Below are 24,725 nucleotides of genomic sequence, written 5' to 3'. Positions count from 1 at the left end.
CTAGGCTGCGAGAAGGGACTGATACACTGGCTACACCCTGCCTGGAGTTTTACAGGATTGAGTGATTCTGGGAGAATGCTGCGAAGAAGCGAAGGATGTGGTATGGAGAAGAGGAGGAAGGAGGGGAAGAAGCGTGCAGGCTCAGCCAGCACGGTGGGGCTCGCAGATCTGGAGGCCCATGCCAGCCTTCTCTCCATCGGCCACCACCGTGCTCAACTGTCATCGGCAATTCCTTGGGGTCCCCGTGATGTAGGAGGTGCCCTTGGTCCCCTCTTCCCTGGTGATGCAGGTACAGCATCCCAGAAGGCTCTCTGGACAGCCAGACAGCCTCACAGCCTCACCAGCCTTCCCCGCTGGCCACAGTCTACAGCCATCGTCCGTCCCTCTTTGGCTCCCGATCGGGAGGACAATTTCAACAAGACCTGCCTTTAGGACTGGAAGGCTGAGGTCTGGCTCTGTCCCCACCAGGGCAGCGCCAGCAGGTCCTTCACACCACGCTACTCTGGGTGTCTTCCTGGTGACACAGGACCGTGTCCCAGCAGCCAGTCCCCCTGCCCAGGCCCAGGGCCAGACTACTCCTGGTGCAGGTGCCCAGGGCCCCCATCTCATTATCAATAACAATATCAGTAAGTTCTCCCTACCTTTGCATAGCGCTGTTGCACTAGCACAGCCTTTTATACACCTCTCATTTAATCTTCAGTAAGCTTTTGTAGGAGGAATTACCCTAATTCTCCAGATAGACAAAATTAAGGTAAGAAAGACTAAGTGAGTTATACGAGGTTGTGTCATTTATTTTGTCATCACCTTTTAGCTGGCTCCTAAGACATATAACAAGATTTCTCTTTAAAGTTTAAAATAGCATGCAGAAGTAGCAAGAGGATAAACAAAGGCATGTAAAGTGGAGTCCTGAGGCCATCAGACTACACACCTGCCCTGCTGTCCAAACACTGTGGAAGGATAATTTATTAGTTAGCCTGCTCATTGCTGAGACATAATTCCCACAGCTTAAAAGAGGAGAGGTTTGATTTGCTCAAGGTTTCGTTCCATGCTGTGCTGGCTCCACAGCAAACACATCACGGTGGAAAGGCGTGGTGGAGCAAAGTCGCTTAGTGCAGGGCTTCCCGAACTGAACTGAGAGCTGCAGGCTGAGGGAGCAAACCTAGGTGGCCAAGGCCACGCCTCCAGGGTCCACCCAGACACACCCACAAGTGTGCTCCACCAATCTGCGAGCTCTATCCCAAAGTCAATCAAGTTGAAACTCCACCCTAACGGCACAGCTGGGGCTTGCACTTGCGTTGCAGCATTTTAGGAGCTAGCACGAGAAGGGAATTACAGTCGCAGAATTCAGCGTCCACTAGGTAAAAAACCAACCAGAAACAAAACAAAGCTATTCCTGACACTAGGACAAGAGGGAATTTTCTACTGAGAGCCACCCAGAGAAAAAGCATGGCTTGATGGACAACATCATGGCACTGTGCCCTTTGCATTGTGGAACCGTATTAACACCTCTAGGTCTCGGTTTCTTCATCTGTAAAGCTGGGATAACCATCAAACCTAGCTCACCAGTTGGTTGTGATAAACAAATGAGATTCTTTTAAAGGGATCTTTAAAAGCAAATTAACTGTGTCACATACTATTTAGGATTCCAGAAGCACTGGGGAAACTTGGGTAATGTGTGTGATGAAAACGATCCTCAGTGACAGCGACCTTTCAGCAAGCCAGGCCGGTCTCCTGCTGATTACTGGGGGTGTGAGGTGCTGGGCCCTGGCTGCCTGGATGGAGCTCCATCTCTCTTCTCTCTTGCTGAGTAGGCTGATTAACTTAATATCTCTGTGCTTCTTTCCTCTTCTGGAAAATATGGGCAAGAACAACCCCTACCCTGTAAAGCCACCATGAGGATTACAGGAGAGAATCCACACGGTGCTCTCACCCCAGCACCTGCACACAGCAAGGGCCCGGTGAATGCCGGCTGTGAGGAGCATCTTCAGAGTTTTTCCTTACTGTCATCTTTATTGTGTGTGAGGTGGGCAGTTCATGGACTCCAGGCCATTTGACTTTCCACCGACACCCATCGCTTATTTCTGTCCCCCCGTCTCCGTGAGCTCTGGCCTTGTGTCTGGTGGGTACTCAATGTATGCACATGAGATAGAAGTGGGAAGTAAGAGACGGAGATCCCACGTGGTTCAGGATTGGAAAACTTCTATCTTCACAGCTTCAAAACTTTGTTGTTGTTGTTGGCCTGTAAACTAGGAGGGAGGGGATCTTTGCAACCTCAGAGGCACCTTGAGCGCTGACACTGCCTGCCGCACCTCGAAGTGTTTACTATGAACTGCAATAAGGGCTCCCAGGGAATTCATCAGGGAGCTAAATAGGCAGCCTCAGTTCCTGCACGCTCATCTAGGAAGGGGGTGGTGGGAACAGACCTGCTGGGTGCTTGGCAGAACCATGGGGTGCTGTGGATGGCAGTGACCATAGGAGCCACCTCAGGTCAGGGGCTCTGTGAGTCCCTGTTGTCGGGCCTGGCAGGAAAGGGCCTGGCTCTGTTGGGAATGGGCTATCTCTACCTTTGTTTGGGGCCCTACATCCTTGAGGAAGAGCCGCCACAGCTGATACTGACAGGAAATGCCTGTGCCTGGTGTGAGGGGGCGGGCAGGAAGAGGTGAGGGAGGAGAGGCAGGCGGTGCCATGTGAGGGCAGGAAAAGCTGGGCAGGACTTGGAGTAGGAGCCCAAGCTTCAGGGAGAACCAGGGGGCAGCCAGCCTGGAGGCCTGGGGTTTGGCCTGCAGGTCCAACCTGCCTTGTTGCCCGGTGGACTTACTCCTATGCCAGCAGCTTCTCCAGGCTCCTTCAGTGTCCAGAGGCAGCTCCTCTGCGCGAGGAAAGGAAGGATGTCAAAACTACGGAGGAGCTCAGGCACCAAGCTGGCCGTGGTTGTGCTACCAGGGCAGGTGGAGTGTCATAAACTCCCCTTGGGTCCTTCTCCTCCCCACCCTTGATGCTGCCTCCTAGCCTGAGCCTCAGCCTCTCTCCACTCTGCCTCTCTGCATTCGATGCCTGGAAGCAAGGCAATAACCATTAGTGTCACCTGCTTACCAGTGGGAGACATTAGCTGGCTCTGGAAGAACATGCAGCCTATAATTTTTGGAGAAGTTACAATAATGGAGCTAATTTGGTGTTTCATCATCGTCCTCCTGGGTGAGCAGAGGGGGAAGGGAAGCCTGAGTCCTGGTTCAGGACAACCTCCCAGCAAGGAGCTGTGCATTTCCTCCAGCATCTTTGGGGTCCTGGAGCCATGCTCCCTCCTCCCTTGTGCTCTTCTCCCATACGCTTGCTTCTCCTTCAGAGATGCATCATCAGAGTGCAGCTCAGAGGTGCCCAGAGATGACCCCTCAGCCACCAGACATTGCTCCACAGCTGGACACAGCACAGAGGGACCTGAAATTGATGAAATGTCTGGAGGCCTTGTGTACCATGCAAGGGGTTTCAAGCACGTACATCCAGCTGTCCTCACAGTTGACCCTGTTCTATGGTGCAGTGCTTTCATTTTACAGCCCAGGAAAGAGCAGGACAGGGAGGCACAGTGACTTGCCCTACATCATTCTGCTGGTTAGCCCCGCAGAACACCTTCCCAGCAAGGAGGTCATTGTGCTGGATTTGAGCCCAGGCCTCCTGGCTGTTTCCCCTAACTGCGTCTGTTCCTGGGGTACCTGAGCTAGAACCTGGAGGCTGAAAAGGCCCACATAAGCCCCCCCTAGTCCCACTTGGTAATGGTATGATGGGGAGAGAAGGCCAGGGCTGGGAGGAAAGAAAGAGGCAGTCCACAGATCACTACTGCTTCCCTGGGCTCCTGAAGCCAGCTGTGAGCTCTGAAACGCAGGCCGGAAGTTGTCCTCATTCCTACGGTCCACACAGGGACACCTCCAAGGTGTCCTTTCTTCTCCTCTGTCTGACTCAGGCATCCACAGTGCACATCGGGCCCCTCAGCCACCAGGCAGGCTGAGGGACAGCAAACAGTGCATGCCACCAGGAGAATGACAGGTCTGCAGATTGTATGCTTGCTGGGTATGAATCCTGATTTATCTGCCAGCAGTGGGCTCTGCTCTCTCTGTGGCTCCCTCTTATGCCTCCCTACGGGGGACTTAGAGTGCCTGCCCAATAGGGAGCCACCTCACGCATGACAGTACTGCCCGGAGAAGTTTAGGAACTTTAATAGTCTCACAGCTGGAAAGCAGTAGGGCAGGAATTTGAACCCAAGGCCCATGCGTGCGCTACTGGCTGTTTGTACTAACTCCCTTGCAGCAGAGTCATGATGCCTCCCCTCCAGCTGGACAGAAGGTCACAATCCCAGCTGCCCACCAGGCCGCAAGTCAGGAGTTTGTTGGTGGTGGTTAATGGTGAGGCTGTATGACGGCCATTCAAATGACTGAAAAATTTAGGAGACTGAGGCACTGAGTTTCTTTGGAGAAGACAGAGTAAAAGCTGCTTCAAGGCCTCAGATAAGGTGGAACAGTAAGTGGGAACTAGGAGGAAAGGGAATAAATGCCTGGGAGGCATTGGGGCTGACATCAAAGAGCTGATGTCCTGAGCCCCAGGATAGAGTGAGAGTTTTTCAAAGAGGCAACAGCTATGTAATGTGGTCCTTGTTGGAAGCTAGGACTGGATAAGTTGACCCATCACTCACTAGTGGCCTCTTGCTGCCTCATGACAAGTGATTTCAATTGCTTTGCTGTGGTCCTTAAAGATCCCACACTAAGGCAATGAATCCTGGGATCTGACACACTCAGCTCTCCCAAGAAACCTGCAGGAACTGCATACCATGTCCTCAACCCTCCCCAAGACCTAAGGAAGCAAAAAATAAAGTCCGGTTCTGCAGGAGGGGGAAATACTTCACTTGCTCAGAACATCTTCATGCAGGGGTTTCCTCCTCATGGCTGCACCCCAGACAGCTCAGGTGGAAAAGACCTGTGCAAAGAGCTCCAGCATCCTTCTACTGAGCTGCTGCGTGGGGAAAGAGCTCAGGCCCAGGGCTTTTCTACTCATTGCTCTTCCCACCTTTCCAGTGACCCCTGGAGCAATTTGGCACTTAGTGAGATGACAACAGACCAGGTGTTTTTATGAGGAATGACAGGCTGAAGCTGTCAAGTGAGCAGGAGGTTCCAGTGAGCAGGAGATGGATCCTTTAGCAATCTATAACCCAGGGTGACACAATGTCTTTGTTTCTTTTAAAGGAGGCAGGCGGGGCAGGCAGAAGGAAAGAGAATGTAAGACTTAGAGGTTCTTCTTTGATGCTCCTCAGTTCCAGAACACCGGAAAATTTCACCTTCATCACCTGTGCAGGCCCTCAGCACTCCTAACCCTTAATAACCAGGGGGAAAGGTTGGGTGCAGAAGGATGAGGCACCAACAATTCCAGAGGAGGCTGGGTGGGACGGTGGGGAAGATCCAGGCCTTCAGAGCTGACATACCTTGACCAAATGCAAACTTGCTTCTTTGAGACCTTAGGCAAGTTACTTAATGCCATGAATTTCACTATACTGTGGCAATAATTATGGGCCCATGCATGCAGCTGGGATCTTGACCTTCTGTCCACTGGGAGGGGAGGGATCATGGACTCTGCTGCAAGGGAGTTCATACAAAAGAGCCAGTAGAGAAATGTTGTATGTGTAAAATGAGTCGTATACTAAAGTGTCTGCTAACTAGTAGCTGTACCACAACTGTTAGTCCCTTCTCTCTTGACATTGGCTTTGATCCCCAAAAATCTTTGTCAGAGTGTACATGCTCTGTTGGTTCTTCTAACTAGATAAAGGTGCTGTGACTTTCCTGGGGAAACCAAAAGCAGAGTAAGAAAGTGTCTGCTCCTGTCACCAGTTCTCTGCACCTCCTTCTTAACCAGGTGAGCCCCACAAAGCTGAGTTGCTCACACCTCAACAAGCGTTGGCCAGCATGTTGCAGAGCAGGCCCTGTACTCAGTCCTGGGAATACAGTGGTGAGTATAATGAGCTGGGGACTAGGATAAGGCAAGCAAGGCACTTAGTGCATGACATTTAACGGGAGTTCAGGCTTAGGCCCACGCGTGAACCTAAGACTGGGTGCCCATGCGGTGCTGTCCCTGGGTGCTGCATCACGTGCCTCACCCTCATCCTGACAAAACAGACCCAGTCCCTGTCCTTTGGGGGCATACGGTGTAGAGTGGGGTGAGGGGAGTGGCCTGAAGGCATCTGCCCTGTGCAGAGCTGAGGAAAGAAGGATCAACCCAGGGAACAGAATGTGCAAAAGTCCTGGAGGACCCTAAGGGGCATTTAAGGAGCTGAAAGAGTTTAAGGCTAAGCAAACTAAGGAGAGGCGGCCTGGAGTGAGGCCGAAAGGCTAACATCGCAGGTCATCAAGGTTAGCAGGGAGGGCCTGCAAAGGCTTGAGGTTTTATTCCTACTGCAAGGGCAAGTCAGAGGCCGGTTTTAGGCAGAGGAGGGATGCAGTCCTCTTTACAGCTTGGAGCAGGAGAACAAAGGAAAGCGGGAGGTCAGTTCAGAGGCGGCTGCCCACAGGCAGGGAGGTGGGACTTGGGTTCCCTGTGGCTTAGCTGATGGATAGAGGTGGGGTCTTGAGATGGAATGTGGAGATAGAATTGGTTGGGCTTGGTGATGAACTCAAGGCAAAGAAGAGAGGTGGGTGGAGGTCTCCAATGTCTTATTTCTGGTTTGAGCAACTTGGCGGGTGGAAGAGCAATGTCCTGAGTTGGGGAAATTAAAATGAGTGTGTAAATGAAGATGAAAAGGTTGCCATGAGCTTCTGAGCAGATTTTAGTCTCTGTGAAATAGCCCCATGGTGATGACATGTTGGATAAATGAGTCTGAAGTCTAGAAGAGAAGTCTGTGGAGGGCCTATAAATTTGGGAAGTGTTAGTGTGGAGATGGGCACTCACTATGGATGAGCAGGGAGAGAAGAGCACCCAGGCCTGAGACCTGACAAACCCCGCCTGGTGCCGGCAGGGACTGGAGGAGGGGCTGGCAGAGGAGCCTGGGTAGGAGCAGCCAGAGAGGTGAGAAGAGGACTCAAAAGAAGTTTGGCAAGACCAAGAGGTTCTGAAGTGTGGGGAACACGGGGTGGATAAAACTTAAATCTTCAAGGTGCCTGTCCCCAAAGACAATGAAGCCAGAGCCATTGCTAAATGTGTGCCTCTGGTGGAGACCGAAGCCCTGCCTGCTTGGAACCCTCGGGCACCTGTTTGCAGAAGCATCCTGCAGCTGCTCCAAGGACCTACCACAGGGCCAGGGCGTCTCTCTCCTGCAGAGCGGCCCTGCTGCCACAGCCCCGTGCGGGGCAGAGAGCAGTCACTCACTGCTGAGATGCCTGCCGTCTTCCGGAGGAAACTGACAGCTATCTGACAAGCTCCCGGCAGGACAACTTTCAGCAAGAAATGAAGACAGATTCTCATCATTAATGTCATTAATGTACCGTTTACTCCTCCCCACCACCCTGCCTGTCATTAGTGAAGAACCAGTGGCAGAAGCAGATGTGAGGGGAGGTCCTCGGCCCTGCCCCCTCACCGACAAGCCACTCACAGGGCACTTTCTTGCTTGACCAGCCAGGCATTACCTTCATCTCCTCTAGAACTTCCCCAAATTCCATTCTCCTCCAGCTCCTTTCCACCTCCTTGTAGCCCCTCTCCCTCCCCACCCACCTCCTTAAAAGTCATTTAGAAGGGAGCTGCACCTCCCAGTGTGATTCTGACTCACAGATATTCACCCAAAAGTAATGGTGTATGGAAAATACAAAACCTCTTTTCAAGGGCAGGGGCATGAAGGAGAGGCTGGGGAAGTACCCTAAATAAAACCATCTGTGTCCCTGAAGAGGCTTGGATACAGAAGCATTTGCCTCCTGCTGATGTGCTTGAGTATCTCAGGAAGTCCCTCAGGATGGAGCCCAGCCTGGAGGATCTCCCCTCTTCACACCTCGGCACCCCATCAGCAGGACGTGTCCTCCACAGCTGGTCCCAAGATCTTGGTGTCCACACCCCAGGCTGAAGCTGGAGCATATCGGGTTTGTTTAAGGCTCCTCAGTTCTTGCTGATTATTTATTCATAATGCTACAAGCCCTTGGGGAAGAAAAGCAGTTGAGAGAAAAAGCAGGCGTGGAACTTAAAACAAATAGAAACTGCCCCAGCACCCAGCAGGAAGCCCAGAACAAGTGTCACAACAAACACGTCTACCCTTCCACCTCGGCCACCCCCAGCATTCCTGCTGGAGCCCCGGAATTCACACTTGAGGGGGCACCCATGTCACCCAGGCTTGGTGCTCACAGCAGGGGTCCCCTCTCGGCACTGCAGGGAAGGACTGCTCACCCTATAGCTCCCCTCTCCTAGCAGGCACCTGAGCCAGCAGTGAGGCATAGGGTGAACAGAGCATCAGTCTCTGCTCCCCTCTACCCCTCATCCACTAGGACACAGGGCCCCACTGATTTCATCTCACTGATTTCGTCTCATGTATTTTGCATCAGGGAATTTGTAACACTTGTGCCTTAGCCTTTACAACTTGGGTCAATGGGAGCACACTCCCAAATCAGACCAGGGAGTCAGGGAGGTGGTCCTAAGAGGAGGTAACAGGACAGACAGGTGGCCTGGAAAGGCCAGTGATGTTCAGGACAGCCAGAGGCGGCGGGAGGAACAGAGTGAAGACACAGAGGTTGGAAAGATCTTGGGGAGTTTGGGGAGAAGGGGTTATAGAGGCAGGAGGGTGTGTATAGTAGCTGAAGGTATGGGCTCTCAAGCCTGGGTTAGCATCTCAGCTCTGCCACATAAGAGTAGCGTATCCTTGAGCCAGATGCATGATCTTAAGTAGAAACTTCCATGTCCCCATGTAAAAAGTGGGGATACTAAGAGCACCCATCTCCTAACTTGTGAAGTTATATGGTTTAGTATGCGTAAGCACTTAGGGCGAGTCGGCACACAGTGAACACCCAGTAAGCGTTAGCGGTTATTATGGGGAGCTGTAGGGCATTTGGAGAAGAACGGTAAATGGTGATGCTGGCAAGGAAAGCAAAGACCAACTCATGCAGAAACTTGAATGCCATTGGCTCTGTGAATGTGAATTTTGAGTTGACTCCTAGAAACTCCAAAGAGGTAGCCCAAGGGTGGAAGATAGGGTGCCGGGTGCTCTGTCTCTGAGCCACTTTTCATTTGAGCTTTCAGACAGTGTCTCATTTGAAGAAGAGATTGTCCAACCACAAAACAAATGTGAAATAGGGAGCCATTAAAGAATTTTGAGCAGAAAAACAACCCCCTGGTTACAACAACAAGGATGGATTGGAGGGAACCAGCAGAAAGGAGTTGAAAAGCATCAGAGAGGTCTGGGGAGAGACGGTGCAGGTCAGACCTTAGGGGTTTGCGGGGAGGGAAGGGGAGGTGAGGAGAGGAAAGAAGGAGACAGGAGAGGAGAGAAGAGAGGAGAGAAGGGGAGAGGAGAGGAGAGAGGAGGGTCTCAGAGTCCAGGACATTTAGAAGGGAGAGTCAGCACAGCTCCAGAAGTGACTAAATGTGGGGGCAGCGGGAGGCATTGACTCTAGCATCATTCTCACGCCCACTCTTCCCTACCTTCTGCGCTACACCTGCCCGTCAAACTGTTTCCGCTCCTCCAAGGGCTCTGCTTTTCACAGAGGATGAAATCCAAAGATGTCCTCTCCCTTGTCTCCTCCTCGCACCCTGGGCCTCTTTCCTTGCTGCACCCAGGACCAAGCCACTTCTCCTTCCCTTGGGGCTGGGCTAATGGTTCTCCCTGCCGACTTTCTGTGAAACACTCCTTCCACTCCTGGCCGCTGCCTGCTCCTTATTTTTCAAAACCACCCTGTCTCCGGTGGCCGCTCACCTCACTTGTCACCTCTGTCACATCACTGGTTCCCTTGCTCCCTTCCTCTGGATGCCACCTTGCTTACTTTATTTTTATTTACCTCTCCTCGAATACAAGCTCCTGGAAGGCTGGAACCTGGTCTCCCTCTCTAGATTCACAAACAGCGGTGCGTGATGAATGAATAACACGCTCTAACGTGGTCGCTGGTGAGGGCGTCTGGGTGGAGAGCGACAGTGTGCCCTGAGTAGGAAATGGAGAGCAGGCGCAAAGACCGTCTCTGCCGCCGGCAGCATCAAGAGCAAACACCGCAGTGGGCCTACCAGGCACACACTTGCTCCCGGCTCATCTGGGCTCGTCTCTGCCCCACCCCATCCCCCACTCCTGCTCGCCGCTAGGACCACCCCCTCCGCACTCCGCGCCCCTGTGTCTTTTTGCATCTCGGACCCTCTACCTGGAATGCCCTGCTTGGTTTTCCTTTGTTAGCAAATGCCTTTTGCCCACATTTCTGAACCTATCAAGTAGCCCTCCTGGAAAGCCTGACACCCCTGGCAGAGTTCATTCTTCCCTCCTCTACTCTCCCATGTCTGGTCCATACCTGTTACTGCACTGATCAAACCGAGCAGTACCGCTTATATGCTTTCTCTCCCCGTCCCTGCCCCAAGCCCGTGAGATTTGTGATAGCAATAATAATTATAACAGCAGCTAATACAGACCGAATAGTTCCTCTATACTAGACACTCTGCCAAATGCTGCAGAAATTATCTCATTTAATTTTTGCAAGAATTCTAAGAGGTAGGTCCTATACTATTCCCATTTTAATGGCTTGGAAAACAAGACTGCAAAAGGGTAAGTCGTACTAAACATAAAAGTCAAAACTGGAACTTGGACCCGGACGCCTGACCCCAGATCCACATTTGCAGTCCTACTTTCTATGCAGCAAGCACCAGGCTGGGTATGAGAGGTAAAATGACGACTAAACCCAGACTCCTCTCCCCGCCCTCAAAGGGCCTGCGATCTGGTGAGGAATAGAAGCATCCTCATAGGCTCCCCCAATTAATGCAAAAGATCTGGGTGCAGCCTATGCTATGCAGAAGAGGTTGGGGTCCATGGGAGCAGATTCTAGGGGAGATGGCCTGGCTCCAAGTGTCTGGCCTCCACCTCTGACTCATCTCTCTGCCCCCAATACTGAGCCTCAGGCCTACACAGAGGAGTTGCTTCCTGGATGCTTCTTTACCCGTTGGAGCCAAATTGGCTTCCACCCCATCTGTCTTCCAAACCTTTCTGCTCCAGAGTAACTTAACAGCACTTCCTGCCCAGTGCTTCCAACCTCCTTTTTAGGTCTCCTGTGACTTTCCTGAAAGTGTAGCAGATGCTTCTCTGTTGATGGTGAGAGAGTCAGACAAACCACTTAATGATGAAGAGACTACAAGTGTTCTCTAAGAGGTGGGGAAGCATCGCGTTTGCTTTCTCCTCCTGGATTCTCTGTGTGGATTTAGAGGCACTGATGCCACTTGTTGCCTATTTAGGAAGAAGAGGTGGGCAGGGTGAGCCCTGGAGAAAAACAGCACATTTAGAGGGGGGACTGAAGGAATGGGGCATTTGGACTTCAGAATGAAATTGCTAGATTCCTTGAGCCACACAATGGATGCCACTTAAGCATCCGTGGGCATCTCCATTGCTGATGTTGATGACACATTTTCCAGCTTGAATACTTAGTTCTCATGGCTGACAGGATAGATTGCCTAGTGGAGCCTCTTCATTTTGCACGTGAAATCTCAAGGTCTCATAGCTCATTAGTGGCAGAGGGACCAAAGCCCAGGTCCCTTGACTTGTGGTTCACTAGTCTTTCTTTCCTGGGCAGCCCACGGATAAGACTTCTCCTATGCTTCGGAGTGTGTGAGTACATCCAGGGGAAAGGAATGCTCTAACCAGCTGTGGCAGGTGGGCTGTTGTGAAGCCAGAGAGAGCTATGCTGCCATGGATGGGGCCCTTCAGAACCTCACTGCTCAGGCACCCCGGGCACTATGGCCAGGGGCATGCTGTTATAGGCAGCAATATCAGATGGACAGATTTTTCCAGGAGAAACTTCCTGCCTCTCCCTCCCTTGGCCATAGGCCCACCCTTCCCAGCTCTAGCTGAGGCTTCGAGTGAATTGCTATTGAGCTCAGATCTACCTTATCAGCCCGTAGGTTGGAAGTCAGGAGAGGCAAGCTAGTTTCCGCTACTTTTCAACAGCAGTGACCTCTCCTGCACCAGGGAGCTCCTTACCAGCCAGAGGCCCTAGGGCAGCCTCTCCAGTAGCGGGTAGAGGTAAAAGCAGTAAGGCGCAGGCTGTTCTGCAGCACCTGGTCTCCCTAGTTTTATTAAAGTCCAAGGTCTCAAACATTCCTAGTGAGGATTAAAGGCTCGTAAGGTGCCTGGAAATGGAGGCTGAAACCTTCTAGGTGGAGGGCAAGACAGCGAGGGCTGTCCCCACAGGGCTGAACGGAGCCTCGGCTTCCCAGGGAGGGAGGTGGCTACCAGGAGATGCTAACTGCCTCTATTTGCTTAGCTCTCTTCTCTCTATTTACTCAAAATTAACCAAGTTATTTTCCTATGTCAATAGCCTAGTCCTCTGCTGCCTGCCTGTGCAGGGGCAAAACGCTCCCCTCCAGCCCCTAAGCCAAGAGCAGTCAACTTCCCACAGGCCTGATGAGGCCCCTTCACCCACAGCGGAAGCTCCCAGAATGAGCTCCAGGTCTCTTGGCCCTCTTCCTTCTCTGCCCCCGTGTCCTGCGGAAGTCCTGAGCCCAGTCCCTTTGCCTGTGTGGGTAGGTTGATGGAAGATGGAGGTCACTGTTGGGTGCAGGGCCTGAGACCTGCACCCTGCACTGCAGATCCAGTACTCACATGCCCCGCAGTTGCCACAACCCTATGAGACAAGGCAGCCAGAGGGAGTCGTGCAGAAAGACGGGGTCCTGTGGGCCAGAGATTTCCTGGCGGGAACCATCCTTGAGAGCAGTTCGTAGAGTCCTGAGAGATCCTCTTTCCCCTGAGGGATCCCTCACGGCCCTCGGCAAATCTCCAAAGTCTGTAAACAAACCACTCAGACACCCCGAAGGAGACAGCCTGTTGGGTAGCGGTGGGGGGGGCCTGGCAACCGCAGCGTTCATTTACCTCCTCTCAGAGGGGCCGTTGGAGCTTCCTGCATTCTTCCCAGGCTCTAACTTGGTCGTTACACCAGTCTGGAGAACCATCCCTGCCAGGGTTAACCATTCCTTCTGTCTAAAATATAACCACCCCTTTCTGCAGCTTTCTTGTGTGTTGCTGGGTACCTCTAAAGCACACGTCAGTGTAACACAAGGGCCCTGCTGCCTGCTGCAGGAGGGCACAGCTGTGGGGCCAAGGGGACTGGGTGACTCCTGGGAGCTGCTCAGGACCAGGAAGCTCTGTGGGGGTCAGGAGGACATGCTTACTGTGGGATGGACTCCAAGCCAGGGTCCTTGGGAGGACACAGCCTTGGGCCCTACAGCAGCCATAGAATTGTCTGGCCAACAGGAAAGGGAGAGGCATCGGGGCAAATGTGAACAAAAATATGCCAGCCACATAGAGCAGAGGGTTGGCAGAGAGAAAGAGGCGGGTAGGGGCAGGAGAGAGAATGGGTGAGAAAGTAAAATAGGACCCAGTGGTTGAGAACTCCAGTTGCAAGCAAAGAAGCCAAACAAACACGGGAACCACTGAGGGCAGGTGAGCAGCTGTGCTGATACAGGACCAATGGGCACTAAAGCACTCGCTATTCATGCAGCCTCGGGCAAGTTCCTTAATTTCATGAAACATTCATCTTCTGCGTGCAAGGGGGACAAGCAGGATGCCTACCCTGGAGAGCTGTGTGGGAACCACTGAGAGGGTCTAACAAAGAACCTAGCAAAGTGCCTGGCACATGTGCAGGAGTGTTAGTTCCTTTTGCTATGCTGAGGGAGTCTGAAAGGATTTCTGTAACTTTGGGCAGGATCAAGCTTTGGAGATGCCTCTGCTAAAAAGGGGGGGGTCGGGGAGAAAGGGAGCTGGGCTTCTCCTTCACCTCAGTGCCTCTGTCAGAGATGGAGCATTCTGCTAGATATACCACTGATCTGATCACTGCTATGGGAGAGGAAAGTCACTTTCCCACAGCACCATGGCATCGTGCAGCTGCTGTGTCTCCCTCCCCTGGAAGACAGGAGATGCCCCTGAGGAGGATGGGGCTCCTCCCCCTTCTCTGAACTGGTTATACCCTACTAGAGTATCTGTAGGGGCCAGGGACTCTATACCCACACAAAGCCCATGCCTCTGGCCAGCACTCAGAAAGTATGAATGGACCAACCAATGAACAGATGGATGCTGTGTGCTGTAAGGTGTGGAAGAGCCCGGGCTGCCTTGGGATACTCCCTAGGTGAGCTGATAGAGGCTCTGCTCAAGGTGAGTATGAGAAGCGCTGCCCCAAGGGTCCAGCTAGCCAGACAAGGCTTTTCAACGTAAGTAAATGCAGGGAATCTAGCATCACTCCCTGCCTCACAGGTCTGCTGTGAGCCTCCAAGGCAGAGGTGTGTCTGTGTGCCAGCACCACAGGCCTTGGTCTTGTATCTCTGGCTCTGTGCAAGCCTAGGGGTTGTGCGTGCTGGAGGAGGTGACTATGAGGTGCCCAAGTCTAGCTGCAGCCAGAACCCCTCCTGGGTAGACCCCCTTCCTGGGAGTAGCAATCTTCCACACACTTCCTGAAATTAGACTGGGGGTCATGAGGTAGGTGAACAAAATGACACAAGTAGGGCTATGGAAGGGCAGGTGTCAGCGCCACCTGGAGGAGGACATTGGGACCACATGCTCTGGAGGGGAAGGGGTGGAGTGGGGTGTTGGGTAATTCTCCAAGCAGCGCCAAGACTCTAGGAGTCTCCAGCAGAGGAGGATGGACAAGAACCTTGCTGTCACTCTCAACTCCTCTCTCAGAAGTCACCTCTTCGGGGAGTCCTCCCTGGCTAAAATTTCAACCATCATAGCCTCCTTATAGTCCTTTTAGATCCGCCTTCTCTGCCTTTTTATTGTCCTTGACCCTAGTTATACATAAGCTCCATGTTGGGAGGAATTTTTAAATTTTATTCTCTATTATATTCCCAGCACCAAGATCAACACCCAGCACATACCAGATGGTCAATAATTGTATCTTGAATAAATCAGTGAATGATTAGAGGATCCCATCTGAAATCAGAGGCACCCCCAATCCTGACTTGTCTCCTCCTCAGACCTTGCTCTAGGAGTCCTAAGACTGGAAACGTCCCCATAGCTTGCAGTCCTAAGCCAACTGCACCCCCTTCAGTAAGTAGGGAAGAGGAGGCATTCTGGTAAGGACCTGTTTAATACAATGGATGGACATGCTTGCTATCTTGGTAGGAAAATGGGAAAGCCTTCTGGAAGTTCTCATGTTCTCTCAGATTTCCAGGGCTCTCTGGTCATGATGACTGTGGAAGCAGGAGAGGAAGCAGAATGTGTCTTCCTTGCTGGGTTAATTTTTTTAGGATGATCACTTAAAGAAAAAGGGACAAAGCAGATCCAAGCTTGGCAGCAAGTGTGGGATAGCAAATACACATCTTGTTTGTTGGCAGCACGTCCTGAGCGGGGAATCGGTTCTTTGCATGTACACACTGAGGCTAGAAGCTAGAATGCTGGGGGTGTCCTGGGTGACAAGAAACAAGTGATCTAAAGGACAGAAGCAGAAAGGAATCACAGAGCTGCTAGGGGAGGGACCTGATGGCTAGATCGTGTGCTTAGGTAGGACACTGTCATGACCACATGCTTGGACAGGCAGGAAGTCTAGAGGGTCAGTGACAGGTAAGGGTGAGTGAGAGGAGTACAGGATTGGGCTAGCATGGGGCTGTGGCCAAGGGGCACACATAGGGCAAGTCAGGTCAGCGCAGAAGGCAGGGACCTGACTGTGATCAAAGTGAGAGACAGCAGTGAAAGGGGCAAATTCCTCTGAGGGATAATACTGCTGAGATTGGAGGCAAGTCTCTTAGGATGCATGGCACTGAGGTGCCAAGCACCTTCTCCTGGACTCCGTAGTGCCCCTAGTGCCACTGCACAGGGAGCCAGGGCACTAGCCTATATGCCCCTCACCTGCTTTCTTGTCTGCTTCTTTACAGGAAAGCGTGGACTTGGGGGAGATCATGTTCTCCTTATGCTACCTGCCCACAGCAGGCAGGCTCACTCTCACAGTGATCAAATGTCGCAACCTCAAGGCGATGGACATCACAGGCTATTCAGGTACCTCTCTTACCCATGTGGCCTGCCATGAGGCCTTCTCTAAGTTCAGACATTAGAATTTGGAAGAGTGTCTGGGAAGAAGGGGCAAGAACTGTTGTTGTTCTTAGAATAGGAGCACCAGCTCCAGAGACAAATTGCCTGCATCGGGATCCAACTTCTGGCACTTCCCTCCTATGTAAAGACTGGGTTATATATTAGTCAGCTCTCATTGCTGTAACAAAATACCTGAGATAATCAACTTAAAGAAAGAAAGGTTTATTTTGGTTCATGGTTTCAGAGATTTCAGTTCATGGTCACTGTTGCTTTGGGTCTGTGGCAGCACAGGACATTATGTGAGAAATGTGACAGAAGGGGCCTCATGGTGACTAGGCAGTGAAGAGTGAGGAAGAAAGGGGCCAGGGTCCTAATATCTCCCTCAAGAGCACACGCCCAAAGACCTAACTTCCTTCCAATAGACCACACCTCCCAAAGGTTCCACTGCTTCCAGTAGTGCCACAGACTGGGGACTGAGAATTTAACACGTGGACCTTTGGGGGATATTTAGAACCCAAACTATACCAGTCTCCTAATCTGACAGTCAGAATGATCATACTTTATACTGATTGCATTCAGAATAAGTGAGTTAATCCAATAAATGTTCAGCACTGTGCCTAACATATAAGCATTCAATAAGCATTAGCTAAAAATAAAAAAATATATAAATTTTTTAAAAACAATTTTTAATTAAAAGTATTAGCTATTATTCTTATCCTTTCAGACAAGGAAAAGAATCAGAAGGATGTATATAAAAGACAAAAATAACTAAGAACAGTTTTCTCAATTTATACAGGGCCCTAAGACTTGCAGCAGAGTTATGTGAAGTTGAGTGCGTAAATGTTTGCAGGTCCACACAGGCCTGAGGCAGCAGTCGTGCATACTAAGTCAAAAGAGCAAATCCACAGAAAAACAACGTGCCTTTGTGTTTGAGTTTTCCTCAGGGTCCCAGCCTCGCTGTCAGCACCAAGAGAGTTGAGCTATAGCAGAATAGAAATCTAGTGCAATTCCAGCAATGCAGGAAATGTTTGTTTGGGCGCAGCTGTAAGCTGTAGGAGGTATTTGAGTTTGGAGATCGCAGAAGAGCAGCTTGAGGCCTGGAGGCTCCTTCCCCTGGTGTCCCTTCAAACTGCCCCGAGGCATGATTAGGGTCAAAAGCACAAAGAATGGCCGGTAGAGCACTCTGGGCTGCACTTAGGACAGTCAATATGAGAAAAGACTCTGCTTGTTTCTCTAGACCCAAGGGACCCCTCTGCTGATTTCCGTGCCAGTGTAAAGCCACTCAGGAGGCGCCTCTGAACTTGACTAGGAATACAATGAAGAGTTTTCCCTATATTTCCCTTGCATTTATTATTTATTTACATCCTGGAAAACTCCCGTAGAATAATCACAGTTGCCATAAAGAGGCAACAGTGCAGCTGAAAACATCTGGGCTGCAGCTGAAAACATCTGCGCTCAAGTGTAACATTATATGGGTGGAGGAAGAGAAGTATCAGGCCTTAGAAGCTAAAGTTTCAGGAAAAGGTGATCAGGAGAAGCTGGAGTTCAGTAAGAAATATTGACTGCAGCCTTCCCTCCCTCAGAGCCTAGTCTCCAGCGTCCAACTGTCTCAGTGGTGCTCTTGCCTTCCAGGCTGTGAGCCCCATAGAAGGCCCCTCAAGCTCCTTGCTTCACAGAAGCTGCTGACACACATCAGGACATAGCAAAGAGCTTAAAGAATCTCTGCTGACATGCAAAAATTTCTCAGAGCAGCAAATCAGCTTCCCCCAAAATACAGCCAATGTGGATTTCATTTTAAGACCAAAATAAGTGTGTTCGGGGGACAGAAATTCATCGAGGACTCTCGAGGCTGTGAGGGAAATAGGATTTTGCTGCCCTAGTCCCCACACTATCTTTTCTGGTGTAATTAAATTGATGTGCTAGAGAGAGAGAGAGCTCACGGTAAAGCCATAGGTAATTGCAAAGGCCATTCCAAATCAGAGGGTTTTGGGTGAGATTTTTTTATATGTTAAATTTTATAATCTGCTCCTGGGGGTGGAATGTGGTCTAAAATCTCAGCTAGATTCTGAAAATACAGGGGTCCTGTTTGTATCAGAGATGATTGTCTATTTTGCTCACTGATGTAAGTATATGGCTGAATGCCTGGAACACATAAGCATTCATTAAATATAGATTAATGAATGAATGAATAAGTAAATGAATGAGTTTATAGCATGAGGATCCTGGCCTGAGGGTGATGCAATTGATGGGTACAAACCAGAGCACTCAGGCACTACAGCTCTTGTTTTTGAGAGTGAGTTTGAAGTTGCTTTTAGCCCAGACTGGTTTGAAGATGGACTAACCTGGGGAGTGAATGGGGCTTATTAATCACCTGTTTAGCTTCATATGGCATTGAGTTCTAAAGCTGAGGATCTTCTTATTCTCTTTGATCTTCACTAGCCTGGAATCTATTCTCTAGGCCTATCTGCTAGAACCATGGTAATAAAAATAGTACAAAATAATAAAGACCCACATGCTACAAGAGGGCAGTGAATTAACCCTCCCAGGTCTGCCACATCTGTCCCATACTGCTTAGTCAAAAAAGTGATCTTAGGAGTCAGATGTGGGTTAAATCTTAGACAAGTTTCTAATCCTTCTACACTTTAGACTTCCTACCTACGAAATAGAGATATCGATGATGTGAAGTTTAAACATCCTTATGTATGTACATTTCTTAGCACAGTGCATAGTACATATCAAGTGCTCAATTCTGAAGGCTTCTATGGCAGTGAGGCTGAAATACACTGCTGCCACCTCAGTCAGAGAGAGGAACAGGCCTCAAAGATCCTCTGGGGCTGGCATTCTACTATACACCACAAGCTTTCACCCCAGAGAACCCCAGGGAGCAGGGAGCAGTCATCTCTCCTTAACTTAGCAGGTGCTGGTGAGAGCGCAGGTTCCTACAGGGGAAGTGTACCCACTGAATTTTATAAATAAATTGCATATGCCTGGTAGGAATGAACAGAGCTGGGGAAAGAGCATTTGCCCAGTGGCCCATGAGACAAGCAGCTCTGCCTATATTTTTCCAAGCCTCTGACGTGGGAATTTGCTCTGAGTGAGAGGGTGTGGAAATAGGAATAGCAGAGCAAACTCACGCCTAAAGACACTTTCCAAGAGGAGGTGCACTCTTAGAGTTCAGTGTCAAAAACAGGCCCTGGGGCCAGTTCTTCCCAGCTGTCTGCTTGTACTGAACAATGTGCTGGGGTATATCCAAAGGGAATGGAGACTGTGGAAACTGGAAAGCCTTCTCAGACAGATTCTGAAAACCCCTTTCACCGTTTGACTGAAAACCCTCCTGAGAGGGGGGCCCTTACAAATGCATAGTCAGAGACAGCAGGTTGATTAAATCCGTCCTGGTCTCCGCAGTTCCTCCATAAACTGCAGGGTGCCCATGGTTGAAGTACAGCTGCCACCGTCACACTGGGTAGTCAGCAGCTCATTCAGATGCCTGTGGAAATGCCTTTAAGGCTCAGAGCTTCTGATCGGGTGCTGCAGTTTCTTGACTCCTAGCATAGTTGTGCACTCCCCCACCTTGTGTAGAATTCCAGGAATGGGAGGCCCGACTGGGTGTTCAGGTGTCCAGGAGGTACAACTGCATCCCTAGGAATAGCAGAGCGCTGCCTTGGCCCACACCTCCAGCCAGATCGCATGAGCCCTGGCTTCTGGGCAAGAAGGTGTCTCAGCATATCAGCATCTCAAAAGCTATTATTATGGTGAGCTGCCCTCTTGTTTCTTGAGCTGTGTGACATAAATACTAATTGCGATGGTGACCAAGACACCTGTGCTTTGAGATACAATACGTGTCACTTCATGTGGATGAGTAGAAAATTTCAGGGTAGAAAGATGACCATGAAATACCTATTCAGAAATCTGAAAAAGAGACAAGATTGGGAGGCACAACAGAAGTTTAATAAAAAGACACTGCTTTGCAGGATGGAGAGCATCCAAGATCCCACTGAGAAATGAAATGTCAACCAGCTGCCTGAGTCTCAGGGGGCCGCCCCACTCCCTCTCCCAGCCACAGCTCCTTCCTCCTCTGCTCTTCACAAGTGAGCAGGGACAGCTTCAGTGGCAAAGAGCAGGGCCTCTTTCCCTCTTCTTGATGCCGAATGGAGATGAGATTATTGGGACAATGAGACTCCAAATCATGTTGTCATATGGGGAGGACATGAACAGCAAATGTGATTGTTGCTGTTCATTTTCTTCTGACATGTAGCTATTCTTTGAGCATCACTGAGTTCTATTTTTACCCCCTTTATCTGGTAGATTAAGTATCCCAGAGAAAAGGACTCCATATAGGTGAATGACATAGAGTCATTGTTCAATACCCTTATGAGCCAGCCAACCAGCCATTGTGGGGCTGAGATTTAGGGCTGGGAACTCTTTATCCACGGGCAAGAGTCCTGTCTGAATTGGGGTTAGCTGCCCTATTAGCGAAAGCCCACCAGGTACTCTCCCAAGAATACTGAGGTAGCTAAAGACTGCGTTCATTAAGCAAGGAGCATCCTCAGAGACAGGTGTGCTACATAAATACAAGGTGGTTTAATTATTTTAACAACCCACTGATACCATCTGATGAGCAGCAATAGGTCTAGGGCTTCCATCCCTCTGCTGCAAATGATGCTCGAGGACATCTGTTTAACATGCTCCCTTCGCTTTGCACTGCCCCCATTGGCACAGATCCCTACGTCAAGGTGTCCCTGCTTTGTGATGGGCGGAGGCTGAAGAAGAAGAAAACAACCATAAAGAAAAACACTCTCAATCCTGTCTACAATGAGGCCATTATCTTTGACATCCCCCCAGAGAATATGGATCAAGTCAGCCTGCTCATCTCAGTTATGGATTATGATCGGTAGGTATGGTCCCAGAGGGACGTGATTGTCGGTCCCGCTCCTCCACTCCACTTCAGCGTAGGGCTCCTTGACCTGTGATTTTGAGCTCAGATGGCCTCTGGCCTCCACTCTGGTTCCACCTGAGAAGGACACAGGAGTTTGAGGAAGAATGGCCACTCCTTAGCAAAGGGCTTCATCTTCTCTTCCTAGTATTTCCATCTGGAGTAACTTCACCTGTCATTTTCCCCAAATTCACTCCTGGCACCAAATCCTGGCATTTGTGCTTTAAATGCCTCCTTATCATCCCTCTTTATGTGGCTGCTGCCACTCTTACTCCAGGACAGCTATGCAGCCTTCGTCACTCTTTGCCCCGATTCAGCCAGCAGACTAAGGACACACCTTCCTGGATACTTCCTTCTGGACTTGCCCTTCTCAAGAACTATCAGTGACTCCTATTTCCTCGGCCCTTCCTGTGGACTCTCAAGACCTTCATAATCTGGACCCAGCATATCCATCCAACCTGAGTTCCCCTTTCTCAGATGTAGTTCTCTTTTGCTAACCCTGCATTCCCATCAAGACCTACCCAAAAACATTTTTCAGCTACGTCAGCCCCTTGCTACCTCCTCTCCAAGTGTCATTTCATGTGAAGGAGATGAAATCCATGCATTAAAGACTGAATCCTGGAGTTTTAGCTCAAGTTCTCAGGCATAGTAGGTGCTTGACAAACACACTTGAATGATGATTCATGTTCTTGCTGAGTGAATAAATCACATCTCAGCCGCTGGGGATATGGAGAAATGGTACTCAGAGCAGGGTGATTTATTCCCAGATGCTGATGTCTCCAGTGAGGTTATAATGTGTTGGTCAAGTCACATAAGGGAAGAGACAAACTCTCCCAATCCCCGGAGTCAGGCCATCTGCTACCATTTCTTGAGATTCCAAACAATTTTATCATTTTGTTCATCTGCCTGTGTCCAGTGTCTACCTCAGGAGGATAGGCAAAGCCTCACAACCATTGACACCTCAAGGCCATGCCAAGCATCACTTTTGAGAGCTCACAGTTCGGACTGAGACCCACTGGGCAGGGCTCCACCCCCAGAACCTCCCTTTCTGGGAGACTGTCTGGCAGCTGATAGACTGCTTTGTTTCTCCCTCAGAGTGGGCCACAATGAGATCATAGGTGTCTGTCGTGTGGGCATCAACGCTGAAGGCCTGGGCAGGGACCACTGGAATGAGATGCTGGCATACCCTCGGAAGCCCATCGCACACTGGCACTCCTTGGTGGAGGTAAAGAAATCTTTCAAAGAGGTGGGTGAGGTTGCCTGGCCCTTGGCATGTTTGCTGCATGGTGGCGTGGGCTGGAGAATGGCAGGCAGTGGCTGCGAGTCCCTCGGCCTTCTGTGGGGAGGGAGGTCCGGGGCCACATGCTTCTCACCAGGTGTGTAACAGGCAGATGGAGGAAGAAGGTGAAGCTGCCTGACAAAAAGCCCCTGTTATGTTTTTCAAGCAGCATCGAGTTCTTACTGGAAGATAAGAAATCTTCTTAGCAGGCCACTATTCGAGGCCTGAAAAGCTTTCACAGAGGCCCTGGGCCAAGTTGGTCCTTTAGGAGATAGTCCCAAGGGGGTGAGATCAGAACTTGGCAAGAAATTCTACGCCTGTCAGAACAGTAGGTTCTCTAAGGCTCAAGCCAGGCAGTCTCTTGGCAGTTTTCACCGCTTGGATAGAGACGGCTAAAGAACAGATTCCTCCCCTTAGGAACTTGGTTTTCAAAATGGTTGCAGAAGGGAGCATCCCCTCCAGGTGTCCCACTTTCTGGCTAAAGCTGTGGGGCTAGGTTCTAACAGAGAGCACTGGACTGGGAGTTCCAAGACTTGGGTTCCAAACTTGGCCCTTCCTGACTTGCTGCATACCCTGAAGCCTGCCATGTCTCTCTCAGCTGCAAAGAAAATGTCCCTTTGCATGGCATTTAGTCTGCCCCTACCTCCACCAAACCCCAGCAATTTAAGATCCTGTGATTTATCACTTTGGTAATCCCTGGGTTTTCTTATTCTCAAGTGGATTGGAACCTAGGGGTGGCCAGGAAAGCTTCAGACTTTATTTTCAAGACCTTATCTTCTGGGCCATCCTAGAAAGTTGGGTGATTGCAACCTCATCTGCCCAGGCTGCAAACTTACTAAGCCTAGAGAGCTGTATAAAATTAGAAATTTTTCTTTTTTCTTTTTTTTTTTGGTTTTTCTCCGGTACCGGGAATCGAACTCACGACCTTACACTTGCCAGGCAGGCGCTTTTGCCGCTGAGCTAAATCCCCAGCCCCTAGAAATTTTTCTAACACAAGAAAATAAAGCTTTATCCCTTCCATCATTGAGCCCCCAGTGTAAAAGCAGAGTCACATAAAGACAGAGCAATCTCTCCTTCCACTCTGAAGCAGAAAAGATGCAGGTATAAACGCTGAAGACCACCAGCTCCCTTTCCTTCTCAGGTGGACAAGGCATTCCTGCCAGCTTCTAGCAGGGTAAGGTGTCCTGAGAGACACTTGCAGCTGACGGGATGGGACGTGTAGAGACAGTGGCCTTTAGGGAGCCAAGAGAATTTACTTATCTCCCAGGTAGGCATGTGCTTTGTAGAGCTCCTGCCTGTAGCCCTTGAGTCAGCACTAAGGAGTCAGACGTAGACCAAAGTTCCTGTCAGCTGAGGGCTCGCATCTGTCTTGTGGGTGCCTTGATTTTACCGAAGCTGTTGAGCTTTAGTGAGTGAGACCATTCCCTCAGCTTTCTAGTTCTCTTTTACAATCCCCTTTCTTCCAGAAGGGCTTTTACAGGATGTGAGTGAGATACCCAGTGCCAGCTACAGGTAGAGCTACTGGGCAGAACACTGGGCCGTCTGGGCACAACCTGGCGCCTCACTGAATACACTGTGGGTTCAGCCCAGGGAGAGGCCATGACAGCACCCCACCTTTAATCCCGTGTACATATTTAAGAATAGACTAAGCATATTAAACTGTTTAGGGCAGTCTAGGGCGGGACATGGGATGAATGTGAACCGAGAGGGCTGTGGAGCCTCAGGCAACCCACTGCTACACTGGTCTTTGGTTTCCTGGTTGGTAAATGAAGGGAGAGACCCTTCCCATGTCTGCTTTTCTACAGAATGCTGACCCTAAATGACAGCTGGGCCCAGAAGCCCGCATGCTTCACTGTGACTGCTTTTCCAGCCGTGAACCTGCAATAATCCATTCCAGTGACCAGGCCTGGCCAGGGGAGCAGGGGGCGGGTAACACAGTACCAGGTCCAGGCTCCGGGATCCTGATGAATACCACCTAATTAAACCAAATAATTGATTCGGAGTCCTGTTTCTTTGAGAATTCTGACTCACTAGTCCAGACTACAAAAGGGAGAAAGATAAAGTAGAATCAAGCCCTCGAAAATGAATATTTGATGAGACCGAAAAGGGAAAGAAGCAGTATATAGAAAACAAAAAGAGATTAAATTGATTCATACTCTTTGGGTTTACTTTTTTCTTGACCTGGCACAGAGTACCTGACGGCTCCTCCCCACCCACTACCCAACCATTTTCTGCTCAGCTGATCATGTGTCTGTATGAAGGAGCTGAAAATGAGATTTGTCTTGGCAACTTAGGGTTTCAGCAGTATGCATTTGTGTAGAATGTTCACTGATACTTTTAGCACCTACAGTTTAAGTCTCTTTATAAAA

At 50.2% G+C, this 24,725-nt stretch overlaps 1 protein-coding gene across 1 annotated transcript in view; it reads left to right on the top strand.

Moving 5' to 3' along the window:
- Positions 1-24,725, top strand: part of Syt6 (synaptotagmin VI) — a 55,556-nt gene that overhangs the window by 27,936 nt on the left and 2,895 nt on the right. The window contains exons 4-6 of the mRNA XM_005388999.2: positions 15,991-16,111; positions 20,864-21,035; positions 22,173-22,323. Coding sequence (XP_005389056.1) covers positions 15,991-16,111; positions 20,864-21,035; positions 22,173-22,323 — 444 coding nt within the window. The remainder of the gene's footprint in view (positions 1-15,990; positions 16,112-20,863; positions 21,036-22,172; positions 22,324-24,725) is intronic.

This window comes from Chinchilla lanigera, unplaced genomic scaffold (genome assembly GCF_000276665.1).
Source record: "Chinchilla lanigera isolate Chin_1 unplaced genomic scaffold, ChiLan1.0 scaffold00034, whole genome shotgun sequence".
NCBI classification, from domain to species: domain Eukaryota; kingdom Metazoa; phylum Chordata; class Mammalia; order Rodentia; family Chinchillidae; genus Chinchilla; species Chinchilla lanigera.
This window is presented reverse-complemented; position numbering and strand designations above follow the sequence as displayed.